Source organism: Natator depressus, chromosome 5 (genome assembly GCF_965152275.1).
Source record: "Natator depressus isolate rNatDep1 chromosome 5, rNatDep2.hap1, whole genome shotgun sequence".
NCBI classification, from domain to species: domain Eukaryota; kingdom Metazoa; phylum Chordata; order Testudines; family Cheloniidae; genus Natator; species Natator depressus.
The window spans coordinates 130,182,936-130,198,366 of record NC_134238.1 but is presented as its reverse complement, the minus strand read 5'-3'; the positions used below and the strand labels follow the sequence as shown (position 1 = coordinate 130,198,366).

The window sequence follows — 15,431 nt, the reverse complement described above, 5'->3', positions numbered from 1 at the left end:
TGGGCTCATTTTGAATTGCATGGTGTGCTTAAATTTGTGGAAGAGCCAATGTTGCCCTAGGGGCCGATCACTTGATAACATACAGTGCGTGCTGACTTACCGGAAGGAGCAGTGAGTCTGAATATGATCTCCCACCTTTGTTATAAATCCCTTCGGTTCAGCGGCGTAACTCCTGGTTTACACCCGTGTAAGCAAGAAGCGAATCAGGCCTAACATATAAAATAAATATCAGGGGCCTGGTCTGCTGCTGCATTACTGCACTTACATGCTGGCATAGCTCCCTTGATTGGGTGGACTCAGAGTCAGACCATCTGCACCTTCCCCACGGGAGTTACACCGATGTAAAACTGGAGGGGCGCAGTGATGAATCAGGCCCTTCAGAACAAGTCCGAGACAGCTGTTACTGCTGTCTCCCCAGTAAAACTAGACAAAAATCAGAATGTCGTCGTTGCACTGCGGTAATCTTCCTATATCTGTTGGAGCCCTGGCGTTGCCTCCCAGTTCCCGCACTGAACGGAAGTGCAAAGTATTCTCCGGCCCACCCCGCTGCATTCGCCCCCGGGGCCTGGAAATGTGAGAGCAGGACTCTCTAATCACTCTAATGGCGGTGCTGGCTTGATGGGAGTTTCTCTTGATTACGTTGGTCTGAGTAAGATCAGAATCAGGCCCGGAGACTATAAAGGGAGCTGCATACCCTGCTGCAGGGCCAGCCTTTGGATACTGGTTTGCAATCAGATGTCCCTAGAAAAGTGAGTGGTGCATTTTGAAGCGAGATCCGTGAACCAAGAGAGCTGTTGTTAATTGTCTCCATTCTAGCAGAGGCTTCCTGAGGTTCCGAAGAGTTCCAGTCCCCTGCTTTGTTTTAACAAATGCCATTATAGCTCAGTTTTCAAGGCATCACTCTCCTTCCCCATCACCTATCCCAATGTGTGTGCATGGGGCCTTTTATTGTGAGTATCTGGCAAAGTCATGCATCAACATTCTGTTAAATTTAGAGATGGAACAAGGATCAGTTACATACTTATCAGGCCAAAACACAAGACCTTCCAGCTGGGGCCACTGTCATGGTAGGTCAGTTCTTTGGCCTAATGACCTTGACGGCTGTTTGTTTAAACCCGATGACATGCCTTCTGTGAGACAGGCAGGCTATAGGGTTACTGAGTGGTTAGATGCCGAGTTCCAGCCCTGCAGGTCACTGTATGTTTATGTCAAGCTCCTTGTAGCTGAAGGGGCACCGAACGGAGAAATGTTTTTCTACCTCTTGTTTGACATTTGGGGCTGGAGCCTACTTCTGGTGAGGATATATGACAACACACCCATTGACTTAAAGGGTGCAGAAGGAATTGCTCAGAGAACAGTGCGTGTTTGCTTTTAACATGAACAACGTGAATACAAATAGTGTGAGACCACTGGCTGCTGTAAGGAGTGTTTGCATGAGCGGACGCTAAGGAGACAAAATATAGACAGAAGGGACAGGAGAATCTCCCCCTTTCCATTTCTATTTTTCTTTCTTATGTTCTCCTTTACTAGCTTGGCATATTCTTCCCTTTTTTCCTGCTTTGCCATGTTGTTTTTTTAATCTCGTGCCCATTTGCACTGTCTGTGTGTCTGTAACAGCTATTCAGGTTTAAATTCTTTACCTTTCTTTAGTCTGAAGTATGCTCAAAAGTCAGTTTCCTATTTGTATAGTTCGTAACCATTCCTTAGATTTGTTGTTCTTCTGCTTAGCCATATCCTTTGCAGGGAATGCTTCCCTCTTTTCTACTGAGCCTTATATGGTATGTAATGTTACATGTGGTGGAGTTGTATAGGAGACAGTCTTACTTCCAGCGTAAACAGACAAAGGACATACAATTCCAATTTACAGATGGGGAACTAAGTCACGAGATTACATGACTTGCCCAAGATCACAGCAGGGTCTATGGCACAGGTGGGAATTGAACCCAGGTCACCTGGCTCCCGGTTCAGTGCCTTTAGCCCCAGGATTAGCCTTCCTCTAACAGCCCTCCTCCAGAGATTTTTTTATTAAGTGTTTTATTATTTGTCCTGCATATTTGGGATGTCCCTTCCCTTTAATATTGTGACCCACTCTGTCTGTGAGATAGATGGTTCAGCCAGCAGTTCCTCCTTGTATAACCTCTACTCCCAGAGCAACACTGTGCTGTAACTTACAATAAATACATGCCGGAGGAGGCAGGGTCAGCCTTGCTGCATTGATATTTACGCTTAGCACCTCGGGAATTGAATTCCCAGTTACGCTCGATCACCTCTTCGTCTCCACTCAAAGCAAAGAATTGTTTGGAAGGTGTCAGCAGCATGTAGCAACCACCAATTAGCTGAAAAAATCTCCTGTTTTCTTTGTGCTTCTCTGCTTTCCAGTGATGGCTTTTTTGTTTGGTTGGAGGGGAATGTTTTGTAACTCTTCCCACTTTCCCAGAGACCTGAGCAAGGCTGCCACCTGCTGGAGAGTTGTTGTTAGCAAATGTGCCTATGAGGCTGGGAGTGTATTTACTGTGTCAATGGGCAGGCTCTGAGTGTCCAAAGTGTGTGGTTCTCTGCTTCCCTCCACCTGCAGTACAGAGAGCAGTCCAGAGTCACCTCTCAGCCTGCAAGGCAGGACATACGGTGTTGGGCACTCTGTGAATTCCTCAGATAGAGGGATTTAGATAGATCTGGAGATTCCTATTTGTATTACAGTTCAGCCTAGGCTAAGATCATGATGCCACTGTGGTAGGACCCGTGCACACTCATTGTGAGAGATAGTCCCTGCCCTGTACAGTTTAAATGCACAGGATAGACGAAGTGTGGGGGAGAAACTGAGGCACAGAACGATGAAGTGACTTGCCCAAAGTCACACAGTAGGCCAGTGGCGGAACAGGGATTAGAATCCCGGCCTGATGAGTCTCAGTCCCATGGCCTACGCACCAGACCATGCTGCCTTTACCAAATAGCTAGACCATGATGTGAGTGGCCAATCTGTGCTGGGATTTGTGTTCTCTAAGAGTAGCTGCAACTTGTTTATTGTCCTGTGAACTGGGAGTAGCCTTCGGTCTTCTAGCAACCTGCCAAACGAGGCCCCTGGATCAGGCAACTTGGGCGCCCCATTTGATACTACCAATTTTGTGTCTCCCCTGAATGTTATTGTCCCCTGGGGATTTTCATTTTCTCACACTCCAGTCACTGTGATTCTGCACGCCGGGAACCTGGGCTTCTCTGATGGAAGTCCCGGGCTTTGGCAGAATTAGCAACAGGGCATGCTGAGGAGCATTCATGTGCTCAGGAAACTCTCCATTCTCAGTCGTTGTCCGGAGCTGGACTTCCAGGTCCAAGGGGAAAGAGTCATGGTAGCTTGGTACAATCTCTGCCTTGCTGGGGGGGATCCAAAACTGAGCCTAACGGTCATTATTTCCCCTTGACACCATAATTGCAGACGCTGCTGAAGAGCGAAGGCCTCTGGGACACTCACTTGAGCGGCTCAAACTGGACGGTTCAAGATGTTTCCCTGTTCTTGGCAAAGTCCCCAGAGGATGTTCAGCCAGTGAATGGCTCCACATACACCTGGATGGATGCCTTCAATGAGACTGACCAGGCTGTCCAAACCATCTCCCGCTTCATGGAGGTGAGCCCACATGCAAGCTTGCTGCTGCTGTTAGGTAACGTCTGTGCTCCCCCTTGACAGCAGAGAGGTTTTGCTCATGCATATCCTCCAGTACACGGCCAAGCCACGGTCTCTGCAAGGGGTCTAGGAGAGTCATATTGTAAAAAGCTCAACACTTATGGGTGGTAGTTTGGTGTCTGGGTTTGCAGTGTCATGGCCCACATTTAGGCATCTAAGTAAGTATCCTAGCCTCAGTGGGAGCTGCTGGGTGTTCAGCACTTCTGAAACTCAGGCTGCTCACTTAGGTGCCAAAATACAGACAGAAGAGCCTAACTTTGGGCCATCATCTTTGAAAAAATCTTATCTTGCATGTTCAATGGAGTTTCCAGTGACGGTCCTGGCCCAGCATTATGGGCAGCTGGTGATGGCTGGTCTCATCAGTGCCCTGGATGCTTGTTTTTCTGCATCTGGTATTATTTAGTGACTGCACGAGAAACTGCAGCGGTTTTAAAGCTCTAGGCTGTATTGAACTCACTGGATTCCACCTCTCTAAATGAATGACTGGGTGTTCCAGCACAGTGTAGCTTTGCCCCATCTTTTAGGTGAAGGTGTTAGCATCTCAGGGTCCCTCTTGTTTCAAAGGCTTGAATGTGTTCTATAACTGTAGCTACCAACATATAACCCTATGTAATAAACTCTGCCCATGGACTTACAAATCTGTCTCCATTTAGTGTGTCAACCTGGACAAACTGGAGCCCGTGGCCACAGAAGTGCGGCTCATAAACAGGTCCATGGAGCTCCTGGATGAGAGGAGGTTCTGGGCTGGCATTGTCTTCCCTGAAATCTCCCCAAACAGTGTAGAGCTGCCTCCTCACATCAAGTACAAGATACGGATGGACATAGACAATGTAGAAAGGACAAACAAGATTAAGGATGGGTGAGTGCTGCCCGGCTGCCTTCTCAAGAGAGGCGTTGGGAGACTCTAGGCCTGGTAAGGATTGCTAACAGGTGATCTTTGTTCCCTTGGCTTAGGTACTGGGACCCCGGTCCTCGTGCTGACCCCTTTGAAGACATGCGGTATGTCTGGGGCGGCTTCGTGTACTTGCAGGATGTTGTGGAGCAGGCGATCATCAGGGTGCTGACGGGCACAGAGAAGAAGACTGGTGTCTATGTACAGCAGATGCCCTACCCCTGTTACGTGGATGATATGTAAGTTATGCAGTAGGTCGACCGGGTAGCAGGATCCATGTCTGATCCTGAGTCACTGGGACTGCGGCCACTGGCTTTGACAGGGGCAGGGTTGGGCCTTCTGTTACCCTGCTGATTTGGTCTAGTGGTACCTGCGCATTCCTCTGCTGGTGCGTGAACAGGGCTCCTTAACGTGGGATTGGGTGTATTGCTCTGTGCAGGTACCCAAAGGGTTTCTGGCTCCATGATGGCTCCTGAGGGGGCTGCGCAAGGAGGCCCTGCCCCAGGAGAGCTCTGTGGAGGATGGTGCCTCCCAACTGCGGAGTGTGGGGATGGGAGAGTGCATTATCAGGACAGCGCTGTGTCACTCCCTCTCGGTGCCTGGCCAGGCCTCGGCGGGAGAGGCAGGGGTCAGCAGTGGGGGGGCAGGAAGCGTAGCTGTGCTTGGTCCCTGGGCCCTCTCCTCCCCCCAGGCTTGTGCAGCTGCAGGCTGGCCCGGAAGTGGCCGGGGACTAGTCTAGAAAGGTCGTCAAGCATTGCCCTGCTAACAGAGCTGCGGCACCGCATTGTGAGTCGCCCCCTCCCCCAGTGACTTCTGGAGAGCTACGCCGCTTTGTACCAGGTGAGGCCCTGGCCCTGTGTGCATGCTTCGCTTTGCACAATGGAGCCCTGGCCCCGACAGGGACCTCAAGGCGCGATTGTGATCCTCGTCCTCCGCGCCTGTAGGGTACCCGGCAGCCCGTGGTGATGTTCTCTAAAGTAAATAACCACCGCAATCTTTCCCGTCTCTTTCCTTCCCGCCACCAGATTCCTGCGTGTCATGGGCCGTTCCATGCCCCTCTTCATGACTCTGGCCTGGATCTACTCGGTGGCTGTAATAATCAAGGGGATTGTGTACGAGAAGGAAGCCCGGCTGAAGGAGACCATGAGAATCATGGGCCTGGACAATGGCACCCTCTGGTTCAGCTGGTTCATCAGCAGCCTCATCCCCCTCCTCATGAGCGCTGGGCTTCTGGTGCTGATCCTGAAGGTGAGGCTGGCACCGTCACTCTCTCTCTCTCTCTCCCCGCCTCAGCACTGTTGATTTCCTGAGGGGCAGCATAATGCAGGGCCCTGCTGACAGTCAGCCTGGTAACGAATGATCTGGGGTTAATTAATCTTCTAGGAACTTGGATCAGGCAGTGACTCACTGGGCAGGGGCTCTTGGTTCCAAAACGAGGCTGAGTGATTTAAAACAGTGGCACTCAACCTCTCCAGACGACTGTACCCCTTTAAAGAGTCTGATTTGTCTTGTGTAACCCCAAGTTACTCCTCACTTAACAACGACTTGCTTACAAAATCAGACACAAACATACAAAAGTGTCACAGCACGCTATTACTGAAAAAGTGCTGACTTTCTCATTTTTACCATATCATTATAAAATGGATCAATGGGAATATAAAGATTGTCCTTACCTTTCAGTGTGTAGTACATAGCGCAGTGTAAACAAGTCACTGTCTGTGTGGAATTTCAGTTTTTGCTGCCTTTGCTAGTGCTTCTCATGTAGCCTGTTGTAAAACTAGGCAAATATCGAGATGACGTGATGAGAACCACTGATTTCAAACAACAGAGGTGCTTCAGTGATTGGTTCAGTGCACCTCAGTGTGCAGAGTACCAGGCCTAGGGCAAAATGCACCTCCTGGCACTGGCACAATCCCTCCTGCTTACAGGACGGGGCAGCTAAAGCAGTTAAAGGGTAGTTCTGTTCTGAATAGCGATTCTCCAAGTGGGCCCTGTAGATTGCTTCTCAGTGAGCCCTGTTTGCCTTGTGACACATGTATCTCCTCCTTGCCCAGATGGGAAACCTGCTGCCCTATAGCGACCCTAGTGTGGTGTTTGTCTTCCTCTCCGTCTTTGCCGTGGTGACCATCTTGCAGTGCTTCCTCATCAGCACCATGTTCTCCAGGGCCAACCTGGCAACAGCCTGTGGGGGGATCATCTATTTCACCCTCTACCTGCCCTACGTGCTGTGCGTCGCCTGGCAGGACTACGTGAGCTTCTCACTGAAAATGTTTGCGGTGAGTCACGGCGGGCTTGGCACGGAGGAGCTGTATTGAATATTATACCATGGCCAGCAAAGCGCTCGGTGGCTCTTTAGCATGTGGGGCTTGGGTGTGCAAGAGGCCATTGTTTTCCACTGTACCCAGGGCAAAGGGCCATCAGAGCTGGCACCAATAAAAAACTTCTGGGTTTGATAGTGATCAGGGAGCCTGGGAGTGGGGAAGGGATCTCTGGGCATGCTCTTCAGGGAGTACTGAGATTCCCCCATCTGATGCTGTGAGGCCTGATGCTGCCCCTCTGAAGTTCATGTCATATTGCCCATTTGTGACAGGATCAGACCCTTAAGCTGTCCTACTTTTTGTTTTCTTGTCTTTTAACCAGTTAGTGATCTGTGATTCTACTGCATTATTCTCTCTACCTCTGCTCCTTGTTTCAGTCTCTTCTAAGAGCAACACAAACCCCGTCACGTTTGAGTGGGAGTCAAGCTTTCAAACTCAGGAGGGCTATGCAAGCACAAAACTAGGCAGTGGGAGCTTGCAGAGCCCTCAGTGAAAACCCTGGACCCACCTGACTTCAGTAGGGCCCAGATTCCACCCTTTGTGTTTTGAGTCATGACACTAGCATGAGGGCTGAGCAGCCCCCTCTCCGTTTATTTTTAAAGATGAAGAGATGAGTTTGTGAATGGTCTCAAGAGTGTGAACATCTTGCTCTCCTAGAGCCTGCTGTCCCCGGTCGCCTTTGGGTTTGGCTGCGAGTACTTTGCATTGTTTGAGGAGCAGGGGGTTGGCGTGCAGTGGGACAACCTCTTTGAAAGCCCCTTGGAAGAAGATGGCTTCAACCTCACCATATCTGCCTTCATGATGTTGTTTGATACCTTCCTCTATGGGGTTATGACCTGGTACATTGAGTCTGTCTTCCCAGGTGAGCCTTTACTATTGCCTAGAGACGTGGTGTCCTGCTCTTTGTGGGTCCTGCGTATTCCTGCCCATTCATCAAGAGCGTTTCACATTCCAGGCAGCACATGTTACAGAACGGGGAAGGGGGCAACCCCACACATTGAAGCCGCTGATCAAACTCCTGGACAATTTCCAAGTGCCCCTGTATACAGAGAACCTAGGCTCAGTCCAGCCAGGTGCTAGCACCTCCAATGAGATTCTCAGCCTCTTCAATTCCCATTGGCTTTGCCAGGAGTTGAGGGCACTTGGTACCTGGCACAGGGTGGTTAGCACCTCCCAGGTATTGGGCATTTAACTATTAGAGTAAAGTAGGGTTTGGGAAGATTGGTTGTAACGTTTTGAAATCATCTAATATTCCCCACCTGGCTAAAATCTCTCTCTCAATCTGTCGCCAATTTCCATCCTAGAAGGGGGATTTTCACCGTCTCATATATGTGCTGCTGGTCTCCAAGGCCCGACAGTTGGAGATACGATGTGTCAGTACTTGCCCTCTGCTTTTAAACATAGAGACGTTATGGTGGATTTTGCTGGGCTCACGTGAATGCTTTCCTCCCCGTTTAGGCCAGTATGGAATTCCCAGGCCCTGGTACTTCCCCTTTACAAAGACTTATTGGTTCGGCGAGGAATCTGAGGAGAGGCGGCATGCTCGTTCTGATCACAAAGGGCCGTCGGAGCGTAAGTGTCTGGCCCACACTGGGCCAGAAGGCAGGCGCTTAGGTTTAAATGAACGAAGTTGGGGACTTACCCTGGGTAAGGACTGCGTGAAAGGATGTTGGAATTTAGCATCATGGAATTAAAGCTGCTCCTGTCCTACTCACTATTCGGTCCCCTGATAATGAACAGAATGTGCGCGTGATTGTGCAGTCCTTATTCCAATAAAACTCCCACATATATCACTGGAAATCTTGCCCAGATAAGGCAGGCAGGATTGGGCTCTCCTTTGGCATTGAGGCATGAATCTGTGAGCTGTGGCATTCCCTCCACTTCTGCTGATTTCAGTGGAGAGTGCTCAGTATCTCACAGGACTGGGTCCTCTCTGACATGGGGGCATTGGATCAGGGCCTTACAACTGGCCTCCAAAGAACTGATTAGTGCCAAGCTAAAGTGAAACACCATGGAGGGATAACACCCGGGAACGGAGATCAGGAATCTTCCTAGATGCCCCACTTCACTGTGGGTTCTCATTGGCCATGGAAAGATGTGTATTAATATTATTGGTGCTGCGTCTATTCTACGCTGCCTTGCTGATTACTTTTTCTTCTCGCAGACTGCATGGAGGAGGAACCCATTCATCTAAGCCTGGGGGTCTCCATTCAGAACCTGGTGAAGATTTATCGTGATGGCAAGAAGGTTGCTGTGGATGGGCTCACACTTAATTTCTTTGAAGGGCAGATCACATCCTTTCTGGGACATAATGGAGCTGGGAAAACCACAACCATGTAAGGACAATATTTTTAAGGGTAGGGAAGGCACTCTTGTTAGAGTGGCTCTGAAACCTAGTGTTTTGTCTAAACACGACAATGTAATATATGCATGTGGATAGATGTATAGATTAAATTTGCAAGGCCAGAGACTCAGCAGGTGTAAATCAGTGTATCTCTGCTGACTTCAGTAGAGCTCTGCTGATTTACATCTTCTGAGAATCTGGCCCATGAAACACACCGATATTGGGGAATGGAACATTTTGATGCCAGTGAATTGTCACGGTTCCAGATCAAGACTATGGCTGACTTGGTACAATGTCAGCAACACTTTTTAATAACCCACTTTGTGACCCTGCTTTATCAGAATAAGGAAATGAATTCTGAAAGCATTAAAAGCTTTTAGGGAGTGGGGAGGGTATTTTTCTCTTGCAGAACCGAGAGCATATGGTTCTGTCCAGCTCCCATTAAAACTGAGCTCACATGCGAGATGTTTCTCTGATTGTTTTCCTTTGGGGAATAATCACGTGATGTGGGATATCAGCAAGACTCTATCCTAGCCATTGTCCTTTCATTCCCTAGTGCATGTGGAACAAGCCCCCTCTTGATTTGGATTGTGCTGTGACATTTTGGAGCTCACTTACCATTTACTGCATTTGTCATTCAGGTCCATCTTAACTGGTTTATTTCCTCCGACCTCGGGCACAGCCTTCATCCTGGGCAAAGATATCCGCTCTGAGCTCAGCACCATCAGGCAGAACTTGGGCGTCTGTCCCCAGCACAATGTCCTCTTTGACTTGTGAGTAGCAGCCAGGAAGCACAATGATGGGATCTGTAATACAACACAAAAATGTGTGTGGGTTTATTTAAAATTACAGTGGATTCCTTTTCTCATTTTCTGACATTACCACCCTCTATGGCTCTAGGCCCACTTCTGGTCTCTCTCGCTTGTGTAAATCCAGAGTAACTCCATGGGACAGTGGTTAGCGAATGTGCATACAGAAGTAGATGTAATTGGCATGTCATTTTGCAAGGGGTATAAAGGCTGCTGTTTAAAGGCAGTTGAACGATGAAGTAGTATCAATATAGTGGTAAATGGGAATGAACCAAGAATCAGGATGTTAAAATGCACTGTATTTGGCTACCTGCTCAGTGGTGTAATTCAGCATAGGTCAATTGAAGTGAGTGGACTGGTTACACCAGCTGCGGATCTGGAACATAATGTTCAATGGAAGCTGAGGGTCGTTAGTGTCACATGGGAGACATTGCACCTCATGGGCTGAAACCAGCAAATAGTGGCTTCTACTAGGAGTTACTTCCCACCCAGGAGGTGCTATTCCGAGTTGTATATGTGGTCTGGGATAGCTCAGTGATGGAGGTGTTCAGAATCTGTAGCTGGACAGAAGTAGGTTCTGTTTTATTGTTCGATGTATCTGGGGTCTATCCGCAGTGCCTTGCACATCCATCGAGACCATTTTCCCAGTTTTTCTTTTAGAAAACTGTTCCTTCCATTAAAAAAAAAGGCTAAAATTTTCCAACGTGACTAATGATTTGGGGCACCTCAGTGTTTGGGAGTCCAACCTGAGGCACCTTAATATGGCCTGATTTTCAGATCGCACTGAGCACCTACCCTCTGGAAATCAGGCCCTTCTAAGGTGTCCCAGGTTGAGTCCCCCAAATCATTAGTCACTTCCAAAAATCTTATCCCTGTACAATATTTTCCTGCCTAAATAAGAATGGGTTTTGTAACTAATTAAAAAACAGTTCATGGGATGAGTCTGAGCCTGACTGAGCCATAGTGCCTTGCCGGTTCTGCTCCCTACCCCTTAGGCTGACTGTGGAAGAGCACATCTGGTTCTACGCACGTCTGAAAGGGCTGTCAGAAGAAAAGGTGAAAGAGGAGATGCAGCAGATGGTGCTGGATGTCGGCCTGCCTCACAAACTCAAAGCTAGAACCAGCAAACTCTCTGGTAGGTCCAACTCTTCAGCCCTTCGCGTGTCTCATCTCAGCTGCTCAGGAGGCTTCGAGAAGGGCACTGTCGTTCCCTAATACTGAGAGGCGAAGCAAGGTACTACAGAGTAACCTGCCACTCAATGTGTGTTAAATATCCACCTCTATGCCTAATCTACAACAGAGGTGGGTCTGCTACAGCTAGTAGCTTGAGAACTTAGTCCTGTAGCTCACGATGAGGAGACTTATGCTCTTAGTTCTGGACCTGCCAAGGTTCAATCCCTGTTGACATAGGTGCTGATTCCGTGGATGCTCCGGGGTTGGAGCACCCATGGGGGAAAAATAGTGGGTGCTCAGCACGCACTAATGGCCCCGCGGATCAGCACCTTCCCTTCCCCGAGCCCCCTGCCCACTCATGCTTTAGTTCCGGAGGTCCCAGCTTCAATCCAATGACAACCATTACAAAAGCTCTCATAGTAAATACGCTATTGAATTTATCAGCAGCCAGTGTCCAAAGATCTCTAGACATCTTAATAAAATATAAAACTAAACCAGTACGTCTGGCACCCTGGGCAGTGACTGGAGCAATGCTTTGCCCTCCACCCCTAGAAAGTTAGACAAAAGCAAAGTGGTTAAAGCCACTGTCTGTATTCTCCAGTCTGCTCTGTTCACTTTATCCCCCTCAGGCAGTGCCAGATGAGTGGATTCTGGCCCCAAACGGCTAACTGAGAATCCCCTAGTGTAGGAGAACACTGCTGGTGTGAGGCTGGCTGCACTGGCTCCTGCACCAGCTGCCCCGCTCCCAGTATAGGTGGGGTGGAGCTCCACTCTGCCAATTCTCCATTGGCGGTAAGGGACTTGGCAGACTTTACACCAGTCAGATAAGTTAGATCAGCTTCTCAGCTGCTCTGATGCTGGTGCTGAGCAGCGCAAGATCCAGGAGCAACGACCAGCTCCTTGAAGGGCCTCCCTTCCCCCTCCTTGTTCCCAGGCACGGTGCAGAGCTCTGTCATGGCGGGAGGATTTAGCCTAGAGTGATTTACCTTTATCTGTGTGCACACATGGCTTCAGAAGGCATTTGTGTGCAGGGGGTGAGGAATCTCTCCCACAGCACCTTACAGCACAGATCACTGCTCCTTTGTTCACGCCTCCAGCCTGAATTCTTCTCTCGTGCCGTCTGCTTCGCAGGTGGCATGCAGAGAAAGCTGTCGGTGGCCTTGGCCTTTGTGGGTGGATCAAAGGTTGTCATTTTGGACGAGCCAACAGCTGGGGTGGATCCTTACTCTCGCCGAGGGATATGGGAACTGCTTCTGAAGTATCGCCAAGGTATCTGTACTGTCACCCAGTTATAGCTGGAAGCGAAAGGGCATCAGTGGCTTGTGGCGTTGATAAAATACATTTTTCTGCCTTTGCTGATTGTATGGGGGAATTGTTACTAACGTGTCATTGCAAATCCCTTGGTGCCCTGGTAGAAGACGGCAACAAACAGCCCCAGCCCTGGGCTCAGGGCACCCAGACCCCTGCATTCCCTATTAATGAGACCCTTTTTGCAGTCTCGTTATAACGAGACCCTTCTCTTTAATTGGTGGGACTGCATTTCAGTGCTCAAGAGTAAACCATGTTCTACGTACACTTCCCACTGAGGGAAGAGGATAGGAGGGCAGATTCTGATTTCACTCCCACAGGTGTAAATCTGGAGTAACTGGATTCATATGGGTGTAGCTCAGATCAGAAGCTGACCCTTGGTGTCTGCATTAGGGTAAAGCCCTCTGGTGTTAAGTAGGCTTACTTATTGGTATGAAACCCCTTTCATTGATGTAACCTGAAATCACAACCCTTGCTCCAGTTGAGCAGAACCTGGTGAATGGGGAATTCAGGAGCACCACATCTTCCACTGCTCAGATCACTGTGCGTCCACTCACTGCTGGGTGTGGCTTGTTCTATTTCCATAGTTGCACTGTAAATGCCTACCAAGACGAGTGGCGAAATACAAACAGGATGGGGACTAGGTCATGAAGGAGAGGAGAGAATCCACCTGAGCTAGTAGTTGTTAACTTATTCCATACCATTCCCCCACTCATACCAGGGAACCATTTAGCAGTATGGGGAGGGCAGGGTGCTTGCATCCCCCATGACCTAGGGACGTTGATATTGTTGACTTACTGGCAAACTCCTTGGTGTTTGTCTTCCCTTCTTTGTTTACAGGCCGCACCATCATTCTGTCCACACATCACATGGATGAGGCAGACATCCTAGGGGACAGGATCGCCATCATTTCTCATGGCAGACTGTGCTGCATTGGCTCTTCTCTGTTCCTGAAGAACCAGCTGGGAACAGGCTATTACCTGACCCTGGTCAAGAAGGACGTGGACTCTTCACTGAGCTCCTGCAGAAACAGCAGCAGTACGGTGTCGTACCTGAAAAAGGTACAGTTCCCATAGCGGCTGTCCACTTCCTTTCTCCTTCCACCTCTGTCCTCCTTACACCAAATCTTAAGGCTGCCAAGAAGCAACAGTTAAAATGCAATGGAGTAAATGGGTTGAAAAGAAATCCCTTAGCACGGCACAGAAGCATTATCTACCTTGGCACAGCCCTGAGATCAGATCCGGTTAAACCATTGCATTGGAGGCTTGTGTCCATTACACCCTCCTTGAATAGCATCTTTAATGACAGTGTTTTCGGCCTGACAACGGATGCTGCTGCTTTGCAATTTGGCTGCTTACCTGAATAGATTAAATACATCACTGCTGATATTAGCTTCTGCTCTTACATCCTCTTACAGTACTTATCTCAACCCTTTGTTACAATAAAGGACATTAAGATCCTCTATGCTATAGCCCCTTCCTAGAGCATCCGGATTGCTTGGCCTCTCTGGGTGGTGTTATAAGAAGAGTGCAGCATACAGCTGGCTGCCTTTTGATCCAGTTAACATATGCTCATCCTTTCTTATGTTCCTAGGATGACAGTGTCTCCCAGAGCAGCTCGGATGCTGGGCTTGGCAGTGACCATGAAAGTGACACCTTGACAATAGGTAAGGACTGAAAAAGGCATGCATGAAATTGAATCTCACCGCTGTGGTCTTGAGCAACTCACTTAACCTCTCTGCTTCTGTTCCCCCATCTGTAAAAAAAAGGATAACAGCACTGCCCTATCTGGGGTTTTGAGGAACATTTAATACTTGCAAAGTATAATGAATGCAAAGTGCTGAATAGTATGAAATTTCACCTAACGATCAAATGAGACCAGAATTTAAGGGCCATCAAAGCCGATGTGCTTGCCAATTGTTAGCACTGCTCAGAGAACATTTGTGTAGTGTGGCTTGCAGGGCTGTTGATTGTGTTCTGTTTTCAAAGGTCTTCAGAAATGGTGCAAATAGAAATAGCTGCTTGGATCTGCAGCTGGGGCTTAGCTCCACTGAAGTCGATCCATCACTGGGTTGTGTTTTACCCCAGCTGAGGATGTGTCTCAGCGAGATTCCTGAGTCTCTGCAGTGTTTGTTACCGGTGACCCACAGAGTAACAGGACAGGCATCTTGTATTTTGGTTCCTCCAGACGTCTCTGTTATCTCCAACCTCATTATGAAGCATGTTCCTGAGGCCAGGCTGGTAGAGGAGATTGGCCATGAGTTAACCTACATCTTGCCATATGAAGCTGCTAGAGAAGGAGCTTTTGTGGAGCTGTTCCATGAGATCGACGACCGTCTCTCTGACCTGGGCATTTCGAGTTACGGCATCTCGGAGACTACCCTGGAGGAAGTATGTGAGCTGAAGCTCATCTGATGGCTTAGACAATGCCAAACAAGTAATTGCAGACTCCACGGCAAAATCCCCTGTGTATCCATGGGAAACCTGTCAACCAGGGAACAGGTCTGGCCCTGAGTTCATAACCCACGGAAGTGTGAAAAGAATTCTCTCCTCCTGCCCAATTTAAGTGTGCCCACAAGGGAAACGTACATTAAAAATTGAGGGCCAGGTCTTCAGCTGGGATGAGTGAGCACAGCTCTGTTATAGACAGTACAGCTCCCCATTTTCACCAGCTGGGGGTCTGGCCCGAACTATTTTCTAATGATCAGGTTTTTAACTTACTCTGTCAAGTACTTTCAGATATCTCGGGGCTGCTGTAAGTTCACCTGGTTCCAAGAGACTCCAAGGGGCCATTCCAGCAGCCAGGGATTGCTGGATTTCAGCAATATTTTGGTCGTATCCCCTGCCCAGACTCTCCTCCACCTAGAGATTTCACTTTCACTAGGGCACACTGGCTTTCCTGTAGCTTTGCA

At 48.8% G+C, this 15,431-nt stretch overlaps 1 protein-coding gene across 1 annotated transcript in view; it reads left to right on the top strand.

The window, feature by feature from the left end:
• The window catches only part of ABCA1 (ATP binding cassette subfamily A member 1), a 131,326-nt gene that overhangs the window by 87,852 nt on the left and 28,043 nt on the right, over positions 1-15,431 (top strand). The window contains exons 12-25 of the mRNA XM_074953656.1: positions 3,431-3,619; positions 4,330-4,535; positions 4,631-4,807; positions 5,594-5,816; positions 6,623-6,844; positions 7,544-7,748; positions 8,345-8,458; positions 9,051-9,222; positions 9,872-10,003; positions 11,035-11,174; positions 12,344-12,481; positions 13,361-13,581; positions 14,114-14,186; positions 14,708-14,910. Of these exons, the coding sequence (XP_074809757.1) occupies positions 3,431-3,619; positions 4,330-4,535; positions 4,631-4,807; positions 5,594-5,816; positions 6,623-6,844; positions 7,544-7,748; positions 8,345-8,458; positions 9,051-9,222; positions 9,872-10,003; positions 11,035-11,174; positions 12,344-12,481; positions 13,361-13,581; positions 14,114-14,186; positions 14,708-14,910 (2,415 nt within the window). The remainder of the gene's footprint in view (positions 1-3,430; positions 3,620-4,329; positions 4,536-4,630; positions 4,808-5,593; positions 5,817-6,622; positions 6,845-7,543; positions 7,749-8,344; positions 8,459-9,050; positions 9,223-9,871; positions 10,004-11,034; positions 11,175-12,343; positions 12,482-13,360; positions 13,582-14,113; positions 14,187-14,707; positions 14,911-15,431) is intronic.